Source organism: Nicotiana tabacum, chromosome 21 (assembly GCF_000715075.1).
Source record: "Nicotiana tabacum cultivar K326 chromosome 21, ASM71507v2, whole genome shotgun sequence".
Taxonomy (NCBI): Eukaryota; Viridiplantae; Streptophyta; class Magnoliopsida; order Solanales; family Solanaceae; genus Nicotiana; species Nicotiana tabacum.
In genome coordinates this window covers 11,553,674-11,574,074 of record NC_134100.1, presented here as the reverse complement: position 1 = coordinate 11,574,074, position 20,401 = coordinate 11,553,674, and the positions used below count along the sequence as shown (strand labels likewise).

At 35.6% G+C, this 20,401-nt stretch overlaps 1 protein-coding gene and 1 pseudogene across 1 annotated transcript; one reads left to right on the top strand and one right to left on the bottom strand.

Annotated features, from left to right (window-relative positions):
- Window positions 1–2,519: 2,519 nt before the first annotated feature.
- On the top strand, window positions 2,520–8,247 carry LOC107787783 (putative L-type lectin-domain containing receptor kinase S.5; annotated as a pseudogene).
- Window positions 8,248–9,153: 906 nt separating this feature from the next.
- LOC107787782 (auxin response factor 8) lies at window positions 9,154–19,263 on the bottom strand. The gene is made up of 14 exons (XM_075241614.1): window positions 18,531–19,263; window positions 18,101–18,213; window positions 17,885–17,983; window positions 17,733–17,789; window positions 17,489–17,644; window positions 17,321–17,405; window positions 14,431–14,521; window positions 14,143–14,307; window positions 13,935–14,057; window positions 13,459–13,534; window positions 12,097–12,244; window positions 10,631–11,637; window positions 10,352–10,542; window positions 9,154–9,631 (listed from the first exon to the last, which is right to left on the bottom strand). Exons 1-14 carry the CDS (start codon window positions 18,571–18,573, stop codon window positions 9,454–9,456), a joined length of 2,532 nt encoding a protein of 843 aa, XP_075097715.1. The 5' UTR covers window positions 18,574–19,263; the 3' UTR covers window positions 9,154–9,453.
- Between the last annotated feature and the right edge of the window lie 1,138 nt (window positions 19,264–20,401).

The following is a 20,401-nucleotide window of genomic DNA, read 5'->3' as shown; positions in this document are numbered from 1 at the left end:
TTTGATATATTTAATCAATGTAAATTCCTAAGTTTGCATACTTTTTAATTTTGAACTATATCTCTATGATCTATTGTTTTAGTAAATTGAGTCAAACATATTTAGACTTATATTCATCATTTTCTTAAACTTATTTTTAATTTTATTTTATATCTCAAACACATTCTTTAATTTATCTAATTTTATACTCATTATTATAGGTTCAAGCACAATGCACGTATTCTAATGCCAGATTATATATTCTAGCATTAATATTAATATATATATATACAAAAATATTTAAGTCATTGAAATACAACGAGGCTAGAAGATTTCTATGGGGGTAAGATTTCTTCCTTTCTCGAGCTACCAAGCTAAATATGATCAGCATTCATCATTCTCAAGAACTTACAATTTTACTTTTATTTTTATTTTATAATTCAAATATATTTAGTAATGTATGTGATTTTTAAATTGTGTTGTCATTGAAATGAGGTTCACGCGCAAAGCGCATACCCTAAGATTAGTACATCTTAAATACACGAATAATCTTTGACACGCCTTAACTTGAATAAATTTTAGTAAATGAATTAATAATTTGCATCTCATTTATTTTCCCCAACCCCACGCCCTAGCTTCTGCACGCAAAGTTGTTCACTATCTGCCCCTTTAAACCAAAATGAGAACTCTAACGATGTTTGGTTTAAAAAGTTATGAAATTATTAAATAAATTTACCTGATATCTGTGTGCTAATGAGAGATAACAGGTATCTAAAATTAGTTGAGGTGCGAGCAGAATAACCCGAATACCAAGATTAATAAAATAAAATTAAAAACTCAACATACCCTACATGGAAAATATTAGAATATTGTGTGGGGCGATTGAAGCGCCTGCCAACATGAATATTGGGGTTAGTAGAGAGGCAACAGCAGCAGCAAGGGGTTTAAATTCCAATTGTTCAGAAAATATAAATTTATAATATAGTATTATTATATGATTTGTGTGATACTGATAAGCTAAGCAGTACTAAAGTTACATGTGCTGGATTTGAATTCTTTATAGGCTACGGCAGCTACCTATTTAAATGATAATTCATGTGGCAAACTTTGAGTTGAGTGAGTGACAATACTGCCAATATTCAATAGTTTGATCACTTTATCGAATTACAGTAAAACCTTTCTATAACAATATTGTTATATAACAGTTATTCGCTATAAAAGTCAAAACTTTTATGAAATTAATTTTCATGCTATGCTATAATATATGTTCTATGTAACGGCTCTTCGTTATAACAGCTAAAAAAATCCAAAACAAATGAGTTTGTTATAGAGGTTTTACCGTTTGACAGTACTTAAAATATAGTACAATACAGCTCATTATTTTCTTTAATTAGACTAATGTTTTTCTTTTTTGTTTTTCTTTAAAAGTTATAGAGACGCTTGAAATACTGTTGAGTACGAGCCTGTAGAAATGGCCTTCAATTTAGAAGTTGGAATGTTAAATGGTAGTCAAGGAAAAAAAAATTATCCGCACTCGGTTAGCAAATTATTGCTCCCCTCCTAAAATAAATGACAGATTACCCTTTGTGTTTAAAAATATTAAAAGAATTTTTAGAAAATCATAATAAGGAAGTAGTTTGACCTCTGATAATAATAGTACCATCTAGAATGATGTATAATTAATGTGCATGCAAAACTATGGTCTCGTCAAATTACGTATTTTATATAAAAAATTTCTAAAATTAATCTAATATTATTTGTTGGTTCTCATACTCCAAAAAGACTAAATAGTGCACTTAGTTAAAAGCTGAGTTATTTACCTAAACGATCCGATACCAGTTATTATTTAATATTTTTTTAATGGTTCACCCATATTAAAAATCCTAAATCTGCTATTAAGAATATTGAGATATTGATAATATGGAGTTGGCCACCAATACCATACATCTATTCTCCAATAAAAAGACAGAAGGAAGGAAGGTGGCAATTGGACCAGCCTACTCTGGCCATTATTAGCAGAAGGAGGGTGATTGGTGAATACTAAGGAATGTGATGTACTAAAAATAGAATCATCTCAATATTTGCTCTTGATTTTAATGGAACTCTAGTGTGGACCTAGTGAATTTTAGGTGTCAAAATACTTCAAGAAAAATGTTTGAATTTACTCATCGAGCTCTGGAGCATCAATAAAGTTGTATTCGTATAACATATAGGTCACGGGTTTGAGTTGTAAAAGCAACTACTAATGCTTGAATTAGAATATGCTGTCTACGTCACACCCTTGAGGTGCGGCCCTTCGGCAGCATGAATGTGGTGCATCGGAATGCCTTTTACTCATCTACTTTTGATTATAATTTAAAATTACCTTCTACTTTATACTTCAAGTTGAAACTCTATTAGGGTTAATAACAAATACGAGACAATTTACTAACGGTGATACGTAGGGTAATAAAATACTAATGAAATTGCAAGAAAATTAGGGAGTGGGGCAAGTTCGTGGTAGTCACATGAAATACTATGAGACCACAGCCAAAAATTATTCAAACTTCAAACTTCAACTATTCCACCACCATATATTATTATCATTGTATGTCTGCCTCTTCCAATATTCTATTTACATCTCCAAAAAAAGAGAGCAAATCCCAACGTGCCCCAAGGCTTCTTTTATTCCTTCATCTTTCTTTCTTCTCCATTTTCCAAATTCTCACTTCTCTATAGTTCTATTCACTACATGAAAAATGAGATTTTTGACACCAAAACTCAACACCATCTTCATCTTTTTCTGTTGTCTTCAATCCATATCGCAAGCCAAGCTAATAAAATTCGAAAAACAATATGGAGATCCCTTTGACCATACATATATTCCATTCTTGGAAATTAAAGAACCTGCACAAATCAGCAACCAAGCTCTACAAGTAACTCCTGATACAGCCAACTCTCATTACAACATGTTCAATAATTCAGGTAGAATTTTCTTGAAACAATCCTTCAAATTATGGGAAGGTGACACGTCATCAAAAGATAGTAGAGTTGCATCTTTCAACTCTTCATTTCTTATAAACATTTACAGGCTGGATAATAAAACTGCAGCTGAAGGTTTAACTTTCTTGATTTCTCCTGATTTGGAATTGCCACCAAATAGTCAAGGGCAGTATTTAGGGTTGACAAATGCTACTACAGATGGGAAATTTATTAATAGAGTTGTCGCGGTTGAGCTCGACACTTTTCAGCAAGATTTTGACATTGATGATAACCATATTGGCATTGATATTCATAGTATTAAATCTATAAGGTCTGAATCTTTAACCAAACATGGGATTGAGCTTGCTCCAATTGGTGCAAGATTTTACAATATTTGGGTACAATATGATGGTATCAAGAAAGTTCTTGATGTGTACATAGCAGAACAAGCTGAGAAAAATGGCTCAACCCCACCTAGACCAAAGAATCCAATATTATCACATGATATTGATTTAAGAGATGTTGTGAATCAAGAATCATACTTTGGATTTTCTGCTTCAACGGGGAATTTTAATCAATTGAATTGTGTGTTAAGGTGGAATTTTACAGTTGAGTATTTTCAAGAAAAAAATCAATACTTAACAATTGGTTTAGGTGTTGGGGTTCCATTATTTGTTCTATTCTTGATTTTGTTACCACTTTTGGGGTACTATTACCACAAGAAAAAGGCTGCTAGCTCAGAGTCAAATATACTTGGTGCACTTAAGAGTTTGCCTGGAATGCCTAGAGATTTTGAGTTTAAGGAGCTAAAGAAAGCTACTAATAATTTTGATGAAAAAAACAAGCTAGGTGAAGGGGGATTTGGAGTGGTATACAAAGGGTATTTAGTTGGTGAAAGTTTGGAAATTGCAGTGAAATGGTTTTCAAGGGAAAGTATGAAAGGTCAGGATGATTTCTTGGCTGAGCTTACCATTATCAACCGTCTCAGGCATAAACATCTTGTCAAATTGCTTGGTAAGTATTTTTTCACTCTACTTTTACTTTTAGTATTAAGGAAAACTTGGCATAACGCTAAGAGTTGTTGCCGTGACTAGAACATCACGAGTTTAAGCCAATTGAAACATGAGTTGAATTTTGTTAACATGGTGCATGAACTTCATCTCTTCTTAAAAATAAGTCTTTACTATAAGATGGTGGAAAGAAACTTAAGAGCTTTCATGACAGCGTCAAAAATGGTGTGCCATAGCTTTTGCAACAGTTTGAAAGTGACAATATTTTAAAAAAAAGTAATATTCGAAACTAGGTAATGGTATTTGGAATTTGAAATTATATTTGGACATGCATTTCATTTGAAAAAATGGTGCAGATTTGTGAGGGGAGAAAAAAAAATTCTTAAAATTTTGAAAAAGTGGGTTTTTCGCTGCAAATTTACGGACAAATACATTTTTTTTAAAACAAATTAAAAATAAAAAAAATTATGGACAAACGGGGCCTAAATCTTGCTTCTAACATTTCCTGAGGATTTGGTTCTTTTCATTTGTAGGCATATTTATATTATAAATTCTTGTCGCGTAAAATTCTAAATATATATATATATATATATGTGTGTGTGTGTGTGTGTGTTGAAAACATTATATTTTGTCTAAAAACCCTTAAGGCTCCTTTGGTACCAGAGATAATTAAGGGATAATTAGTCCCAAGATTAAATTTGAGATGAGTTTATCTCATGTTTGGTTGGAACAAAATCGCGGTATAAATAATTTCGGGATTAGTTATCTCGCGATTGTAATGTTATTTTTACCCCTATAGAAGGGTAGGATAACTAAATCCGAAATAATTAATTCTGGGATAATTTGTTTCCCAACTAGACGACCCATGTGTGATGGGGCACTGGTTGAACGGTCCTCTCATGCGCCTCATCATCTTTGGGTCCGCCTCTAGCGTAAGGGATAACTTTATGTTAAAAGTTGGTCAATAGTGGATAGGATTTAGGAGTAATCGAGACAACAATTATAAAAGCAAAAATATTGAATTATCTTTCTTTTGAGATGAAATAAAGAATCCTATAGAAAAAGACTTCATTGATGTGATCGGAGAAAATGGTCCAAATCTGTAAAACGAATAAAATATATCTAAAGCCAAACCTTTGTAGGGTATGATCACTCGAATGCAAGAACTACTTTTGCTAGCATAAATAATAATAATGCCCTCTTGGAGCAAAAATCCAAAATTTAATAGTTAAGTTCTTGGCTGGAAGACAGAAGAGCACTGATTCATTCCCTTTAGTATCTTTTTTGCTTTCTCTACCAACAATTTCAAACATAGCCCCACGTCAATTTCTCTACTAGTTAGTCAGGGCCAGAGCCAGAATTTAAATTTTATGGATTTTGAATTTACAACCGAACGCGTTAATTAGTTATTGGGTTCGCAATTAAGTATTTATACATATTTAATAGATTTTCTAATACAAATATAGAGTCTAAGAAAAAGGTAAAAGGTTACTGGTTCGTCTGAACCCGTAAATAACACCCTCCCTCCACCCCTGCAAGTAGTTCTCAAGTTCAAGCTTTGAAAATGGAGTAATCCGTAATAAGAGTGCTTTTCCCTTAAATTAGTCCTACACGGCGCCAATTTGAATTAGTCATACTAGTAGATTCCGGATATTATTTGGTTCTTATGTACAATTTTTTGTTCTTAGGCACAAGCTTAAAATGTGCTCTAGATTAGTCTTTAAACTCTGAAATCAGCAATGAGATCATTAGTGTCTTGAATCATGGTTTTGAACAGGAATTTTCTTTTTTGTGGAATCCTTGAATACTAGCTTTTCCTCATTCTTATCTTTAAGTCTCCTCTTATTTCTTGGAGACTTTATTTAAAGTGTGTACATATAAGCAATGAGGTTCAACCTTTTTGCTGACCATGAATATATATATATGATTATAAGTCATAGTTATGGGAGCCTTGGCGTAACTGGTAAAGTTACTACCATGTGATGAGAAGGTTACATGTTCGAGTCGTGAAAAAAGTCTCTTGCAGAAATGCAGGGTAAGGGCGTATAGTAGACCTTTGTGGTCCGGCCTTTTCTCGGACCCCACACATAGCGGGAACATAATGCACCGGGTTGCCCTTTAATCAGAGGTGTATCCAGTGTAGAGGCTACGGGTTCATCTGAACCAATAGTTTTCGTTCATACTTCATATTTTTGCCCAAAAAATTTATTAATATGTATAAATAATAAATTTAAAATCTATTAAATTAAATGAGATATGATAAAATTACGAATCTGAACCTATAAAATTCAAATCCTAAATATGCATTTGACCTTAGTGAAAGCATTTTTTTTCTGCTATACTTTCTCAGTAAGAATCAAGGAAGCTTCATTGGAAAATCAACCTTCATTCAAATGTCAATTATTGTGACAAATTTGGTATTATCTAAAAGTTAATATCAACATCATAGCCACTGAATTGGACATTTGCTTCAAAATGCAATCAACTCCAATTACTACTAAGGGGTGACCCTACAACAATACATCATAATTGAGACCTGTTTAAATATTCCAAAACTAGGTCCTACAAAAAAGATGATTGGAGCACTACTACCCAACTTGTTTTGCCATGTACAAAGTTTGATATCCTTAGCATTTTACAGTTCATTATTGTTGATTGGATAAATTTATAGACCATTATTATTGTATCAAGGATCTAACCTGTATACATTAACAGTACTAAGAATTTTACATTATCAACGTACTTTAACCATTGTAGCAGGTAATCTAGGTTATTTTCCAGGTTATTGATTGCACATTTTATAAACGATTATCTGTTGTTTTTTTAGGCGACCTGATAATATGAAATTCACCTTAGAAGTGAAACTCTTGTATCAGTTTGAAGCTAATCACATCTATGACATTACTGCAACTATTATCATAGTATCAGAAATGAAGGGGAGTCTTGGCGTATCTGGTAAAGTTACTGTCATGTGGTCAGGAAGTCACGGGTTCGAGCCGTGGAAACAGCCTCTTGCATAAATACAGGGTAAGGCTGCGTACGATAGACCCTTGTGGTCTGACCCTTCCCTGAACCCTGCACATAGTGGGAGCCTACTGCACCGGACTGTGTTTTTTTATCAGAAACATTTATACTATCTGCCTTTCTAGCAGACTTTTATTGACTTTCAAGGAAATTACTGTGCTACTTCAAGCTGATGAGAACAGCAATACAGACATAAACATCTTACAATCATATATTATTGTGACAGGATGGAGCCACAAGCATGGGAAGCTACTACTTGTATATGAGTATATGCCAAATGGTAGCCTAGACAAACACCTTTTCTCAGGGCCAGATAAAAAGCCACTCAGCTGGCAAGTCAGGTGTAAGATTGTTTCAGGCGTCGCCTCAGCTCTGCACTATCTACATGATGAGTTTGAGCAGAAAGTGGTCCATCGCGATCTTAAGGCGAACAACATCATGCTCGACTCCAACTTCAATGCACGCCTCAGGTGATTTTGGCCTGGCACGAGCACTTGACCACGAGAAGACCTCGTATGCTGAGGCTGAAGGCGTGCTTGGCACGATGGGGTACATTGCACCAGAATGTTTCCACACTGGAAAAGCCACTCAACATTCTGATGTCTATGCATTTGGAGCAGTGTTGTTGGAATTAGTATGTGGCCAAAGACCTGGAACTAAATTTAATGGCTTTCAACTATTTGCCGATTGGGTTTGGTACTTGCATCGCGATGGCAGAATCCTCGAAGCTGTTGACACGAGTCTCGGGGATGATTATGTAGCTGAAGAAGCAAAGAGATTGTTACTTCTCGCTTTGGCATGCTCTCATCCAATTTCTAGTGAAAGGCCTAAAACACAGACGGTAGTTCAAATTATATCAGGGTCAGTACCAGCACCAGAAGTTCCACCATTTAAACCAGCATTTGTGTGGCCTTCTGTGGTGCCAATTGACATTGATATAGACTCGAGTCTTGTCGATACGATATCCATTACAACTCCTCAGTTCAGTTCAGGAAACAACAGCGTTGAGAATAAAAGCAAGTAGAACTAGCACCATAGCTAGGCACTTTTATGGTGTAGTTATACTTTTTATAAACAACTATTACCAACAGAGAAAAATTGGTTTTGCTTTCCCTTTAACGTTTGCTTTCCTGTAATTATGTTCTCTGGTGAGGCTGACAAAGATTTTCTTCTGTTTTTCCTGGGTTTTTTTCTTCTTCTTGTTTTGGTTTTCTGTAATGACAAGAACAGAAGCAACTCATGTACATTTCTTTAATCCAGACATTACGTTAACTACCATCCTATATATTGTTCCCTATTTATGATCTTACTGATTTCAAGTGAAGAATCAAACATTGGTTGTTTTTGCTAGTACCAACATAAGCTATGTCTAAGAGAGATTGGACTGTATACATGTCCCCATATTTTCCACATATGCAGATTAAGATAAAGCAGAGGGTATATTGAGGATATCTTACTACTGAAAAAGGCTTTCACGGGAAAGGGTGAAGCTAGCGTATCGGCCATAAGTTCAACAGAATCCAGTAGCTTTGGTTCAAATTATGTATGTCTCTTAACTAAATTTGTACAAATTATTAATTTTAAATCCAATTACTTAAAATGCCTAGAATTTGAACCCATAAACCTTAAATCTTGGTTCGACTCACAAGAACGGAATATTATCAAGCACCCTTGGCTACTTTGGATAGTATTCATAGTTCTACATATTTAATTTCTTACCTATTGGGCTTCCATGAGATTTCAGGTACATTTCTCGATCATATGTGTTATTTGTTAAATCAAAAGTGGGATTTGAGTTTCTTGATCTCCTTATATGGTCTTGGGCAATCCTCATCTCATGAGTTAACTTTTGGGTTTGAGTTAGGCATATGTCCATTTATCATGATATCGAGTCGGGCACATTCCAATTTATTGTTATCGATATTAGGCCCCCATTTAAGCTGTCCACGCTCCAGTTTGCAGTTTGCAAGCCTGGGCATGAGGGGACGGGGGTTGAGTCCCATATCGGTGACAATTGGGTTTCTTGGTCTCCATATAATCTTAGACAATCTTCTCCTCATGAACTAGCTTTTGGGTTGAATTAGGCCAAGGTCTATTTATCAGTGATATCTTGGTCCTCTGATAAAGGAGCAACACATTGGTTTTTCGGAATAGGTAATCCACATTAACAAATAACAAATGCACTCACAAAAGTTTTAACTGCATTGACAAGTTTACATCTTCAAGATTCTTAGTCTAAATCATGTCTGTCTTGCGCTTGAGTACAGTGATTAAAGATTAACTCATACAACAGCATTGTAATACAAATGGGAGATGGATTAAATCTCTACTACACAAAGAATTACGCCATACAATTGAGACGGGATTAATTAGGCCAACGCTAAAGAAGCCAAGAAACACGGTATGAAAATTGAGACATCTGAGCTCTTGGGGAGCAGAGACTTGGAACCACACTTTCTATATCGAACGATGACAACAGTCAGTACTCAAGTGACCCTATCGATGGCAGTCCAGACATGAAGTCCCGACCATCAGCACTATTACTGTTCATCCTTTCAAGTGAACCACGATTTAGGGTTTCAACCTCTTCCTTCCCCAGTTTCTGCACATCCTCGGGTGAAAGAATTTTGATATACCAGACATTGTTGACAAATGCCCTGAAAATAACATGCCAGAAATGGAAAAAGTGAATACCATGTCTTCATTCGGACAAAAGAAGGTAAAAAAGCCATTTTCTGAAAAGTGTACTCTACCACAGGGCTGAAGAACAAAGGTACTAGAATTCCTTATTGAAAAAAAAAAAAAAGAGAAAAAAGACGAATGTACTAGAATTGATATATAATCAGCCAGAGGCTGAACTACAACTGATGGAGTGGTTAAATGGTCAATTTAACACCCTTTGCCAGAAGAGTATATTGTGTATAGAGGTCAAATATTACTTTCTATAGGAAAAAAAGGTAGCCCAGTGCACGAAGCATCCCGCATTTACACAGGATCTGCGGAAGGGCCGCACCTCAAGGGGTGTGATGTAGCCAGCCTACCCTGATGCAAGTATCAGTGGCTGATTCCACGACTCGAACCTGTGACTTGTAGGTCACACGGAGACAATTTTATTGTTGCTCCAAGGTTCCCCTTCAAATATCAGGTTCTATACATACATATTAAATCTTGAACACCATTAGCAAAATTCTTGGCTTCACTACTGTAATTAGCTATGAGTACCAGACATAGGAATACCCTGTGAGTTTTAGCAAATAGGAACAATAAAAAATGACATGTGAATGATATGGACTGAAAGCATAAGCTCTTCATTCCATCGTATTTGGTAAATTTTGAGCAGAGATAAAATGTAATCTCTCTAGTAACGGGGTACTTACTCCCATGGGTCATCTCCAAGGAGAAGGACATCATTCTCCCTGTCAACAAATACAAGCTGCCAGCCTGATCTTTGAGGGTCTTCAAGGAACCCTTCAATCCCGAACATCTGTCCCAGTTCTTGCCGTAGCTCATGATAGCTGTTGAACCGGGTGATATCCAGTGACCTCCCAACAGACCCTGATTTGTAAACCTGCATAGAGAAAACAGCTTTATCCGCATAATAGTCATATACAAGAAAATGTCAATGAAATGCATAACCTACACATCAGAATTTGCACCTTGACAAATGTACGGGTCGCATTTAGTGGATCAACTTGTCCTGCATTATGCAACAAGTCAGAAGAGTCTTGCACATAACCATATAGAGAATTCTGAAATCCAGAAGTCCCTAGTGGCATAGCGGACATATCAGCATCAATTGATGTAGTAGAAACATTGGACACAGTTGTCGGGAGGAGAAGCCCTGAAGAATCAACATTAGCACCAAAAAGAGTTTGATTCTGGGCATCTAAACTACAAGTTTCCTGTGAAGTGGAAGTATCTTTCCCATATGCCGGGAGTGAGGATGAGTTGGAGCCAGCATTCAATTCTGAATGCCCAAATTTTGACATCCAAGATTTTTGAGGTGGCTGCTCCATGATCACAGACTGCTGACCAATTCTATTGAAATTCAAAAAGTTACTACTTCCTTCCGAACATAAAGAACCTAGCCCCGTTGGAATGACCGATGGAGCAATAGAAGCTGCAAACTTAGAGTTCGGATCTGCGAAATCCGGCTTTGAAAATGACTGAGAAGGAATGTTTGATGGTTGTTTCTGCTGGAGCTGGCTATGTGATATTTGATATGGTTCCCGGTAAGAATGTTGATGAGCCTGGTCGTCCATCTGATTGCCGACTTGTTGCTGTGGTTGCCTTTGAACGTTATCCATTTGAGTTTGAGCAGGCAGCATATGCTGATGAATAGCCTGTTGCTGTTGCATTGCTTGTTGTTGTTGTTGCTGCTGCAGGAGAGGATTATGACTGCCGGCATGCTGAAGGTATTGGACAGGCTGCTGAAACTGCATCAGTTGCTGTTTCAGCATATCGCCACTCCCAAAATTTTGCAAACCAGTAGCCAACATAGCTTGATACTGCTGGTTAAGATCATTTCGGAGAATAGTTGGATCGACTCTTTGTTGCATCCAGGGAAGCATGCCAAAAGATTGAAGATTCATCAGATGCGGCCCTTGGTCACCACCTTCCCCTCTCAACCATGCCATTCCATTAATAGCGTCACTGTTATTTTCTGCAAAAAGCAAGGAAAAGTATTTACAACAGTTCCTCCTGAACAAAAATAAGCTGAAGGTCCAATAATGAATCATTGATACTACTCCCTCTGTCCCAAATGCGATATTTTTCGCTTTTCGAGATTCAAACTTCTTACTTTTGACCGTGTATTTGGACAAAGAATCTTTAAGTTTTTCAAAATTTATTACCTATTCGGAAACTACGTAACAAGTACTATAAGACACAAAAATTAATAATTCATTTAAAAGACATCATGGAAAAATTGCGGTCAAAGAATAATTCGTTTTACTCTCGAAATTTGAACACCATCACATAAATTGGAACGGAGGGAGTGCTAAAGAAAGATCTTTTTTTCCTCTTAGAAGGCCCATCTGACGGACAACAAAATTTAACAAATTTTCCAAAAGTAGTACAAGGAAACCTCAGGCTAACCACATAAACATTCAGCGCACTATACCTTGAAAAGATGAAGTTCCTGGGTACCAAGGCCGTTTTAGCCTAAGAGGGAACAAAGATGGATACATTGGGAAAGTAGTCAAAGGCTCTATCTCCCATAGTGAAACCCTGGGTTGCCTCTCGCCTGCTGTTGACTCATCCCAACCGACCTACAATTTCGTGAAATTCCTTGTGTAAGTAGATGTGTGAACATAGATAACTGTTTTTTTTTAAGATCAACTATTCTACATTTGTAATTTCCCAGCAAATGAGTTTTAACAAAAAAATAGAATCTGATTGATACATTCTTACATGAATTCTGGGTCAAGCGTGTTCTATGCAATAATGTATTTTTCCTTGCATTAAAGATAAACGATGTTGTGTGATAAAATAACAACTTGACATAGTAAAGAAGTTTGATGCAGAAATTTGAGAGCGGGACATAAACTTAAATCACTTAGCCTCTAACTATTAACAGTTTAATGTGTTTGAATAGCTGATAACTGGCAAGCATTTAATGCTGGTGTAAGTTAAAAGCTTACCTAAGTTTGCAACAAAGTTACAATCTTTGCCCGTAAAGGAACCATGAGTTCCGATGAAAGTATGTCATTCTAAAATAGACTTACAGCCCGAGGGGTTCATGAATTGGGTGATAAGCCATCAGGCAATTCAGCTTCAGGAAACATCGCCAAGGGTCTAAGATATTTAACAAGGTTTATACGCAAGGATGATCTAAGGTTCATATTTGATGAGAGAAGGTATCAGGTAGCGCTATTCTTAAAATGAAGATAACGATAGAAGGAACAGGAAAAGAGGTATCAGTTCAAAGGTGGCTTCCGCTTGCGCAAAAAGAGAGGGAGGGAGGGTGGGTGCAAAGTAGATTTCCAATGTAAAAGAGCGTAGGTTTATTTCTTCAATAAGCAATAGAATTAAAAATTAGCTGGGATCTAGTACAAGAGTACACAGCTTTCATCCATGATCCAGAAGGCAAAAGCAGTAAAAGCACATAACCAATAGCTAATGTGCACGCTATGAAATACAAACTACTGCTGCATGTAACATAAACCATAGAAGATTAGAATTCGTCCAAGGAAACATGTCATAATTAATTACCGAGAAGAACAAGAAGTCTGAATTTCTTAATGATATGGAGATCAAAGGAAAATTTAAGAGTTTTGCAAGACTTCTAAATCTTGTGGTCGTAAACTAAAGATGTGTATAATTTACCAAAATATCCTTGAATCTTGTGGTCTTAAATATGCCATGTGAAAAGTTGGAGTTAACAAACTACTAAATATAGAAAGAGTATTTTTTTGAAACAGACTAAAAAGTAAAGACACATAAATTGAAACAGAGGGAGTATGAAAATGCTTAACTCATTTACCTTGACAGATCGCCAGTGAGAGTTGGCCCAGCGAACTGGATCTAAGTCACCAATGCCAGTAATTGTGCCCATGTATCTGAAAAGTATCAGATCCACACATAAGAAGAGAAACCCAACACATTAATTAGCTGATTCCGATTTCAATTATGCAAATCTATGAATAAAACATAAAGAAAGTAAGCAACTGCAGCCATAAACTTGTACATTCATCTGAATTCATTTTTTCCTACATTATTCGACATTATGAACAAAATAAAGGAGCCGCATCAAAGAGCCACTCTGATCTGTCTTATGGAGCCAGATCCAAGTGCCACTTATCTGTGGTTAGGTATCAAAAGCTGCTTAACGATCAATCAGTAAGAAACTAATATGCTACTTACAGCTATGTACACTTTTCTTTCTTCTAAACCGAAGAGATTGGAGAAATCGTAACACAAAGAAAACAAGAACTCATTTAAGGCCAAATACTTCCATACCTTCGGACACTTGATTCTTCAGTTTCAAATAGCATCCGGAAACGCATTCCAACGGAAACACGAGTGTGATATACAGCTTTAATGTATTTTGAAAGAGGTATCACAAACTCAGATGGGCTAGCCCTGATGCAATAAGCATTAGTTCAACAGGCAGAAAGGATATACAGGCTAAAGAAACACATAAGGAGCAGACAATCATTCACAACACCTTGGGTTGAAAAAAACAGTGAAACAGCTATTGGTAGCGGCAGCATGAGCAGCGGCAGCAAGCAATCCAATGTGCATGCTGTCACTAGACAGAACAGATGATGGCATCACAGTTTGGGGTCGAGTTGCACGACGAATTCCCAGGAGGAGCTGATTTTTCTCATTCCTGACACGATAACGGTGAAAACCAATGAGAGAAAGCCCCAGGTAACGGCACGGCTAGATGCTATACCTATGGGGGAAAATCTAAGATAAGTTTATTTGAAAAATAAATAAAAGCTAAAACTACCAAATGAAAAGAACTGAATCTCCAGCGACAAGTCTTTTGGCACTAACAAACACACTCCAGCCAGTCGTAAGAAGATGCCGCTTAGGCTGTCCTGCATGCACAGACACACAAATATAAACAGGTTTCAAAGTAAGTTTTATGATGCATTATGTTCTTGCTTCCATGGGCAATCAGGAATCATTATTTTATCCAGCAAATGAGTCAATAAACAAGCTATGGTAAGAACAATAGCACCACGTTACGGTAACAGGATTAGGATGAAAAAAGAACAGTCCCATATTAAAGTAAAAGAAGTAGGATGTCAAGAGCACATAGCCAAGTATTCTGAACCATTTTGTGAAACCTTTTTTCATTTGGATGTTCAAAAACTATAACGTAAGTCTAAAGAGTATAACAATCTATATACCATTTACATGTACCAAGTAAAATTAAATAAACAATTGATTTTGAAGCAATGATGCAAATCTTGCAATAACAATAATGTTCTTTTGCCACCGATATAACCTAGCTTGAACTCCTTAATATTTTTGCACACGGAAGCTGTGCAAATAATTGTAGATAGATGGATTCTAAGCTGCTCGGACTCAAGTGTGGATATCTAATACGGGTGCGGATCTAGAGGTTGGATCCTTCATGATCTAAATTTTAAGATTCAGGGGCACAGATGCGGAGATTCGGATAACAATAATTCAAACATCTAAAAATAGAGTTATAAAAATATATCCAAATTATGAGTCACTATTTGGGAAACTTAAAAGGTATTTTAAGAAGAAAAAAAAATAATGATCAAGAGGAGAATCCGAGAAAGAGATAAAAGGAAAAGGACTCACATAAAAATTTCTATATACAAGGTATTTCTTTCAAAAACCATTGTATTTGTCCCTAATTTCTCCATCTATTTTGGTCAAAGTACCAAAAAGGGTTGACCAGATCTAGTACGGATACCACTCACAGCCACACCTACATCGTGTCAACATGGGTGCGGCACCAAAAGTGAAGAATCCGAGCAACTTAGGATAGACTAACAGAAATAATTGAGCTGCATTCTCATTCTATAACCACCTCCATTCTGGGCCATCCACTCATCTACCCAAATCAGGCTGTTTTTTTTTTAATGTTTTTTTTTCAAGTACAAGTATGTTCTCTTAGTCAGGTTAATTAACCTATGTGAACTTCATATAGAAAAATTAGTTCCAACTTGAATTCCACATTCACACAACAAAACGAGAACTTGTATAGCATCCCATCCAGAACCCCACTATTACTACAGAGCAGATCACTAATCCTCAAAAATTATCATCACAAATTCTATCCTACAAGATTACAATAGCGCCTAATCCTGCCTGCAATCAAAGGATCATGAAAAATCTCGGTAACCATTTCAGGAACCTATAGAGAAAATGTACGAAAACTTTCTGCCTCATTTTTTTGGGTCAGAAAGCCTGGACAGCACAGTATCAGAGACAACCTTAACTACTCTCTGCCTCTTCATTTGATATTATCTCGTTCGAGTTAGGATTTAAAATGTTTATAAGCCAAAACTAATTATATTTTAATTTTCTTCAGGTTCTATTTATTCCCAATAAACTATTAGAAATAGTCCGTCATTCAAGATGTTTTGTTGTCTGTCACCTCAAACAAAGAGAATAGCATCTCAGATACACCTTATTTGAAGATTACATGACACAGTACAAAGAAAAGAATGAAACCGACTATTAAGTTCTCTTCATTAATTTACCCCACAATTCATATAATGAACCAAAGCATACAAGTTTTAAAGAATGAACCTCAGAAGCTTTTGGATGGGTGGACAAAGTATTTTACGCAAAAAATGGCTTCAAATTACCGGAGTATTGACAAGGAAAAAGATCCTGATTTCTACTCCATTTGCATCATTTTACACCAGTTACTACACACAAAACATGAAATACATTCTGCAAGTCCTTCTCAAGTGTGGTCCTCCACTTAAAGCAACTATTAAGATGTGCATATATACATCATATGGCAACAGAAAAAATGACAACATTAGTCCCTTATGTTTGGGGGTTGGTCAAAAATAATCCTTTAAATATGCACCTGAGCAGTAATAGTCCTTTATGTTCACGAAAGCTTTTAGTCTCCGTTATATTTATAACATACTGCGATAGTTTTCTTTGACAAAATTGGCTCGTGAGAAACATGTGCGCTGTTTAAACTATAAAGCCCTAACGGGTGCTATCCCGTTTGGACATACATGCTTCTCCGGACTCATTTCCCCAATTGGCTTGAATAACATTTTTCTTAAGGTACGAATTGGGAAAAACGAATCCGTAGAAGCTCGCCCCCACGGTCTTATTCAATTTAAATAGCTCACATGCTTCTCACAAGCCAATTTCGTCAAAGATAACACTGACATGTGTTTTAATAATAATAGAGACCATGAGTGCTGAGTTTTAGTAAACATAGGGATTAAAACTGCTCGTGTATATTCCCGGCATTAACACAACAACTTTCATAAGGATATAACAGTGTAGGGGAGTATGAAAGATAAAATATCAGTCCTACATATGAGCCACTACCCCACTTCTTTTTTTCTTTTCTTTCCACCCAATTGCTTCAAAAAACAAAGAGCAAAATACAAAACTTATTAGTTGTCTATCTTTTCCCATCAAATGTGTTGTTAATGTACATTCAAGTCACAAAAGCACCTAAATTCTGAAGGAGCCTAAACAAGCAAGTACAAAGGAGGATTAGAAGTAAATATTGTTTAAAGAGAGCACATATCTAACTGTGTTTATATCTCAATCTTTCTGCAAACTTAAAATGAATGCCAGCTGATATATAAAAGTCTGACACACTCAAAACAGTGTAAAACTATATATATAAAAAGAAAATAGCCTCTAAAGCTTGCCTCGGAAAATATGCCTGAATTTCCATTCAATGTCATGCAGATCCCTTGCAATTAATTCTTGGCAAGGTGGTGTTTGTGAGAAATCCTGGGTCAGAAGAAAATGAGAATAATATCAGACTCAGAACCAGAGTGGTATTTAAAATACGAGAACATCGGACCAGTTATTACCAAAGGAGGGAAAACTTTCTCTGCAGCACGACGAGGAACAGAAAAGCCACCATGCGTACTGGTATCACTTGCGGTGAGTGTCTTGCAAAAATAATTAGTAGGCTGCCTGCTAGGAATTCCCAACTCAACAGGAAGATATGTATCCTTTTGTTCTTGCTGAAAATACAACACGGTATTTTGTCATCCAATTCACACAATGTATTTTAAAAAAACAAGAAAATGAGAATGTCGGGTTATGAAGTACCGGTGTCAAGGGCTGCAGCGTCATTTGAGCATATACTTCATCTGTTTCAACATCTGCCTGAAATTTCAAGAATTGTCAACTCTTCATAAACCAATTACAACTTACTCAGTAACAATTCATAAGAAAACATAGAACATAAACAATGAACTCACATGCATTGTGACATTGTGAAGTTGACAGATCAACTGGGGCGGCAAGTTTGGGTAATTGGGTATGTGAGCATCAACTTCTTTATTAGTTGTTGCCGCTACCTGGCACTCAATTCCATTAAAACCATCAATAATTGACCAATTAATGAATAGATCACTGCTGCAACTATTAGTGAACAATTAATGAAGAAGAGAGAAATGTGGCAAATGAAGAAGGACCTGTTCACTATGTCCCTGAGGAAAGTAAACCACACGACTCCCTACCGATGGTAGGCATACAAGAGGACCAGCACAGGCATGCCATAGCTCAGAATTCAAACACTTCTTCTCTCCTTTTCAGAAGCCACAACCAAATAAAGAATCCATCAGCATTAATTTAATTAACTGAATACAACAACAACAAGTACGCCTCAGCTATATGAATCCTCATGAACGATGTTACTTCATTTAATTAAGTGAATTCATACTTAAATTTTCATGATCTTTTTCTCAATTAGTAGTTTAGCTAAAGACAAAGCATAAGAATAAATATTAAAGGACAAAAATTATGCAGATAAAGACAGTGATAGTTAATAAACAAAAAGCCAAACCTGAAAAAGAAGACACCAAAGGAAGAAAAAGTATTATAGAGAAGAGAAGTAGAAGATACCTTCATGAGGCTGCTGACTCAATCCTGATGTTGAAAGCTTCATAATTTTTTAATCACACTTCCCTTTAAATAAGTAAAAATCTAAAACACCCTCAAAAATATGATTATCAAGAAAATTATATAAGACCCTCAAAAACCCAATTCAAACCCTAAAGTCTCACACCCATTCATCACTTTTATCCTCAACATACCCCACCCCACCCCCACCCCCAATTCCCACCTCAATTCCCACATGCATTAACAAAAAGACTCCTAATTTCAGCTCATCATCATCAAAACCCTAATGAAATCAACCCAGTTCACAACACTTCTTTTTCTCCAACACCTCCATTAACAACCCAACAAAACAAAAACACCACAAAAAAAGATTAAATTTTGAGGAATACCCTTTTCTTGTTTTTGTTGAATAAGCCAAAAAAGCAAAAAAGATCAAATTTGAGGAATACCCTTTACTTGTTTTTGTAGAATAAGCAAAAGTAAACAAAAAAGATCAAATTTTGAGAGGTATTCTGAAATTTTAAGAAAAACCCTTTTCTTGTTTTTGCTGAATAACTAGATTTTAGCTAAGCTAAGCTAAGTTTGAGCTCAAGAAAAAATCTTTTCTTAAGCAATCACTGTCTTTGAAGAGAGAGAAAATAAAGAGGTCTTTTTCTGTTTTTATAGCACACCCGACCAAGCTAGACCTGATAGCAGTAGAGAGAGAAACAAGAGAGAGAGAAGACTCTGTGTGTGTGTGTGTGTGTACAGAGAGGTTAAATTAATGGCTCATTCTCTCTCTCTTTCTTGCTCCGTGTACTCTATCAGAATGAAGTTTAAGGAAAATTGAATCACAACCGTTGATTGAACCGTATATGATGAATCTTGGCCGTTGAATTGGGAAGTATGATATGACAGGAGGCATGTGCCACCATTCTTCAGTGGTCATTGTCAGAGTACGGACCGTCCAATATAATATTGCACATGATCAAGAAAGAGAAAAAAAGAAAGAAAGAAGAAGAAGAAGGTGAAAGATTTTGCATATCTAAGTGGAAAATACAAAGAGTGGCAGATATTTTTATCCCTGCTTTAGGTACTTGTGCTCTTATGCATTAATGGTTGTACCTTTATCTGCTGATGTCATGAACCAGAGCGAAATTAACAATGCGATTTACATTTGAGGCGGGAAGGACTCTCTCTCTATATGTATAAAAGGTTTTAAAATTAATTAATTTTATTATCTTTTATAATATAAACAAATTGAAAAAGATGAGTTTTGTTTATAACAACAAAAAAACATCTAAATATCAATAAAATATAAGAAAAAACTTGGACAAACGAGCTTGTTTTAGAAAGGTTTGATTATATTGTAATTTTGTTACAGGAATTAGGGAAAATAATTTCATGCATAACTTATGCATTGTTTGGTTGATCGTATAAGAAATATTAATTCCTTCGGCATTTAATACAGCATTTAATAAGTGATATTTAATAATAAGTGATATTAAATATATATATATATATATATATATATGTGTGTGTTGCGAATAAATATAAATAGAAATATGTGTATTAACAATATTTAAATAAAAGTATTTAAAGGTACAATTATCCTTAAAGTAGATATAACATTCTTGATATTATTATGCACCGCATAACAAATCCAACATTATTACTCATTTTATAACAATTTTTATTGCATAAACAATTCATACATCATAATCTTTATATTACTACCGCAATAACCAAATGACCCGAGCAACGCGGATGTGAGTATAGCCGTCGGATTTATCTGAATTCAGTATTTTGTCGCGGAGCATAAATTTATATATAAAAATTTATTAAAATTGTAATAAATGGTAGGTCTGAACCTATAACTTTAAAAATACAACGAA

Excerpts from the sequence above, each read along its gene's own strand:
- LOC107787782 (XM_075241614.1), bottom strand. The coding sequence starts at position 18,573 with ATGAAGCTTTCAACATCAGGATTGAGTCAGCAGCCTCATGAAG. Across the intron at positions 17,406-17,488 it reads AGAAAGTTTTCCCTCCTTTG|GATTTCTCACAAACACCACC; the intron begins GTAATAACTGGT and ends CTTCTGACCCAG. Across the intron at positions 13,535-13,934 it reads GAAGAATCAAGTGTCCGAAG|ATACATGGGCACAATTACTG; the intron begins GTATGGAAGTAT and ends GATACTTTTCAG.